Source organism: Acyrthosiphon pisum, chromosome A1 (genome assembly GCF_005508785.2).
Source record: "Acyrthosiphon pisum isolate AL4f chromosome A1, pea_aphid_22Mar2018_4r6ur, whole genome shotgun sequence".
NCBI lineage: Eukaryota > Metazoa > Arthropoda > Insecta > Hemiptera > Aphididae > Acyrthosiphon > Acyrthosiphon pisum.
Genome location: NC_042494.1, coordinates 170599503 through 170604530, shown reverse-complemented (window position 1 = coordinate 170604530; position 5028 = coordinate 170599503). Strand labels below are relative to the sequence as shown.

At 33.9% G+C, this 5028-nt stretch overlaps 1 protein-coding gene across 1 annotated transcript in view; it reads right to left on the bottom strand.

Moving 5' to 3' along the window:
• Window positions 1–4777: 4777 nt before the first annotated feature.
• Window positions 4778–5028, bottom strand: part of LOC100571990 (kelch-like protein 2) — a 709-nt gene continuing 458 nt past the window's right edge. The window contains exon 2 of the mRNA XM_029486437.1: window positions 4778–4965. Coding sequence (XP_029342297.1) covers window positions 4778–4965 — 188 coding nt within the window. The remainder of the gene's footprint in view (window positions 4966–5028) is intronic.

The window sequence follows — 5028 nt, the reverse complement described above, 5'->3', positions numbered from 1 at the left end:
ACTGTCGTTCACTTCTGTAAGGTCAAGCCAGGGTTTGGTGAAAATTGGTTTTGGTAGGAGTCCGCGAAGATTTCGGCTTTTTCCGTCGCACAATATACCGGTCCATTAGGCCTAGTGAGGGGGTGTATGGCGGGGGTTTTGTTTAAGAGATTCCTGTTTAGTTTATATACATAGAATTATCATCCGGGTCGAGAGAATTGATAAATCTATCCCACTCGTCTTGTCAGTGAGTTTTTAGCATATTTCTAATGAAATAAATTTTGTTATTTATCTGGGTTTTTATTGTTGGATCACGGTTGCGTTGCCCAGTGGCGCCGAAACCAAAAAAATGAGGTAGGGCTAACTTTCAAAATTATGAGACACCACCACCCCCTGACCAATAATATTTGACGTTTTTTAGGCTGTAAATTGCCTGTAAAGGCGTATGCTACAAAAATAAGTCCAAGTATAAGTAACTCGTTGACACAATCACTGAACCACCAAACCACCCACCCACCACCTAAATATTATGTGGTAGGGCATCCGCCCTACCTGAATATAGGGTTCGGCGCCACTGGCGTTGCCATTCTCTCCTGAGTCGGTTTTTAGTTTTTATTTCAGATTCAATTTCAGGGGGTAAAGTCTTCGGGAGATTGTTACGATTATGTCTGGTAAATGTATTTTCTTGAACTGCTGACTTGATACTTGTTGAAAGATTGATGATGGCTGAGTCAATGTTTTTGATGGTGTCAGTGAGAGGGTTTGAGTTAAGGATTTTTTTATGGAAAGTTAACGAGTATTTTTCCAGTTTATGTTTTGGTTTGGGTGCGGGGGTGAGGATATGATGGGGAGTCAGAGATGTTCAACAAGATAGGATTATGATCCGATGACAGATCGTTTAAGTTTGATAATTCAACAATGAGTTGGAGGAGTTTTACAAGAGCAATGTCTAGTACATCTGGACGATGGCCAGGGATTTGCGAGTAAAAAGTGGATGTGTCTGGGGCAGTCACCGAGTAGTCAGCTGATTGAGCGTGTTGGTAGAGAATGTTACCTGAGTTGTTTGTACAACGACTGTGCCATAAATGATGCTTCGCATTTAAATCACCAGCGACGATGAACCAATCGCATCCCTCCGTCAATGTGTCTAGATCAATAGAGTTCAGTGATTGGCTTGGTGGTTTGTACACTGCTGTGACACGAGTAAGATAGTTTCCAATTGATATTTCTATTGATGTTGAATACATGGCAGTGGTAAGGGGAACTTGTTTGTGCACAATACGTCGGTGAATTAATATTGCTGTTCCCCCGCTCGCTGCTGAGCCCAGGCGCGGGATAGCATCCGTGCGGTATAAATGATAGTTTCGGATTTTTATTTTTGTTGAGGGATTAAGTTTGGTCTCGCCGATGAGAACGGTATCTATTATATTTTGGTTGATGAAAGTAGAAAGTTAATTTAATTTTGGGTTGAGGCTGTTGGCATTCCAAAATACTATTTTGAGGTGATCGTTAGGCATGTTGGGAGGAAATGATAGTGATGAATGATGTCAGTATCGTAGATACCAAGTCTTTCGGGTCATTGGATGTTGTAATATTTTCTATTTGCTGTATGAGGTCTGTGGAAATTTGCTGTACGAGGTCCACCACAATTACAACATTCAGGGTTAGTTTCTGGCTTTTTATTTAGTGCCATGTTTGCCTGCACATTTTACGCATCTTGGTGGGTTGCCGCAGTTACTGGTACCGTGACCAAAACTTTGACAGGCAAAACATTGCGATGGTCCCGATTTTTTGTAAGACTCCACCTTGATGTGTGCTTAAAATTTAAATAGTATAAAGTTATGTAATTATCCATATTGTTTGACATTTGTATTTTAGTTTTATTAAATTATAACGATATTATATCATTGAATTCAAATATTAATATTAATTCAATTTACCGGCTACCGTATTATTCATCAGTAATAACAATATAAATATACAGTAGCAACCGTTTATAATGACGTCGGTTGTAGTGACATATTGGGTGTTATAACCTTAGATTAAAGGTCCCTGCAAAACTCCTATATTTTATGTACTAATTTGTATCGGTTTTTATGACGTCTATATAATGACTATACGGATGTTATGACGGTTATTTTTGGTTATATTGGAAAAACATTTCATATTTAATGACGTCTTTACTTTATTGAAGGTACTATTACAACCGATAATACCGACAATTTCATCTTTGTTTTGTCGTCAGTTTTATTTTATTTTATTTAACCATCGGGGTACGGGTAATCGTCGTGAGATTAAATGTGTTTTGTGTTATTGTGTTAAATATTTTGAAATTGTAAAATGTGCAAACGAAAGCAATCCACAATTGAAGATAAAGCAAATGTCATGTTTCGTTTAAAAAAAGGTGTAAAAATTCCCATATGCCTAATAAATTTGGGGTAGGTCACTCTATACGATTTCTAACATATGGAAAGCTTGAGACATAATCGAACAAGAATTTCAAAATGAAATAACAGATTTTTTTAAAAATAATAATTGAATTAATTAATTTAAATAATATGTACATAATTAAATGTTTTTATCTTTACTTTTTTTCTATATTATACATTACATAAATAAATAATAATAATAATATGTATTGAAGTTACAATTTCATTTTAGTCATTTTTGTTATAATGACAACCGGTTATTATGACCTATTTTCTTTGGTCCCTTGAACGTTATTATAAACGGTTTCTACTGTATTTATTTCTGTAGGTACGATAGAATATTGAGTCATGACCACTTTATCGGCTATAATTGCCACTTTGTACAATTGCCTCTAAATTTTTAATGCAAGGTTAAAATTAGTACACCACACACCAAGCAAGTAGCTTGAACTAGTCATATTTCGTAGCGCTTGTAGCGTTCACGTTCATTGCGCGTCTTCGGATAGTATACAATAATTTAACAGGGTCATTAAAGTTTACATTTAGTACCTATATTAAATATAAAATTTCCGTTCATTACTAGACTATTCATTATTGTGTGTGATAAATACTTAAGTTACACGATGAAAATTTGGTTCTATCACGTGGTTTTGGCCACCCGTTGTCATAGTTTTCATCGTTACTTCGGCAAACGCGAAAAATGCCCCGAACAATCAAGTTTTGAATAATCAGTCGAGTCCGACCAAACCAAGAGAGAGTATGGCCAACAACGCCAACTTGACGACGTCTATTGAGGGTACAGCCTATGCTCGCCAACGTAGAACCCTATTACCACCAGGCGACTTTGTACTGAATGGCGATAAAAAAAGCCCTGTATCATCAAGCCTGGAACGAGAAACACAAGCCTCAAGAAGAAATATATAAAAACGCTTTATAAGGGGCAGGGACTCACTAACACGTCTACCGGAGGATGTAAACCAAAATTTTAGAAGAATAAGATGGACGCAGTCTCATTTCCAACAAGTTCTGGGCTTAGAATAATATACAGAGTGATTCGCTAAAGATGTGCTCCACCTTTTTTACTCCAATAATGTAGTTTTTCCAAATCTGATTTTTATAATTTTTATATACTCAAAGCCCATATTTTCCAATTCTTGTTATTTTTCGTATCATGAGTGAGGTCTTATGAGTTTATAATTTGAAATATATATATGCAAATAAGTAACAACGCAGTTAATACAATTAAATAACTATCTACAAAACATTTTTCTCATATTACTATAAAGTATCAATATAAATAAATACATATTTTGTCTCTATGAACGTGCATCAATAAATAAATCAACATAATATTATAAAAATAAAATGCAAATCGTTAATTTTGTTTGATGCGATTTCAAAAAGATAAGATTGTCCATTCAGAATATATTTTATTTATTTTACTTTAGTATAATATATTTCAATACTTAGTAGAACACGATTGGGGGAGGGGGGGAATTCAGTGGGGGATTTAAGGATTTAAAGGTCGGAAAATCAATAAGAGGGGCCTCGTACAAAATGTATCAGGAACATACTTACCCCCATATTATAAAACCGATCGCTTCGTTCGCGAGAAATAAAATCAACCAATATTTTATTTTATGGTCACAAATCTACTAATTAAAAAAAAAAAATGAAGATCATAATTAAAATGTAGCTTGACAAAAAGCCATTCAAATGTAAAAAAATGTGAAGCCATACAGTTATACAAAATATAATAAGGTTTAATTTGAGTTACACACTTTTAAATTTCGTTCTACACACAGTTTTAGGAGCTGCTATACACATAATAGTCGATGATAAAATTACTACTTTATATTATAATTCACAAAAACAATAATGATGTGCGTGTATGTCTGTGTGTCTGTAAAAAAAGTGCGTATATATAAATATACATATTTAATCACCTCACATTCCAAATTGCCCTTCGCTACTAGATATCCCGTGTTTCTTATTCGAGTCTAAATATTACATATTACAAATACGTCCGGACATATTCATTTTGTACATGAATAGATAAACATATTCAATGCTATCTAGAACATTACAAGTACAAAATATTAAACGAATTGTTTTTTACAAAAGAAGCAAGTGTTGTAGAATTTGTCCAATTGATATTTATATAAGAATAACTATAATTGGACATACAACTTTTGGCCTCTTACCCATCGAATTATGATGGCTTGTCATTGGCTCTCAATTTATATTTTAGGTATAAAAAACCTTGTTATAAAAGAATCAAACTTTAAATGAATAGAAAAATAATAAAGATATTATTTACAATATGAGAAAGTAGTAATATATTGAATAAAAAAAAAAATATATAAATGCTAACAATTTTTAAAATATCGTGGCACATCAATGGCTGCAGCTCCTGCATATGACCTAGCAACATTCATTGACGCTGTGATCATGGTCCATTTATTAGTTTTAGGGTTGTAAGATTCTACAGAATCTAAAATGGAAGCTCCGTCGTCACCACCGATGACATACAATAAACCACCTAATACCGCTACGCCTATATTGAGAAGTAAATCTTAAATTAAATATATTTAAAAAAAAAGTATGTTTCGTACAATAA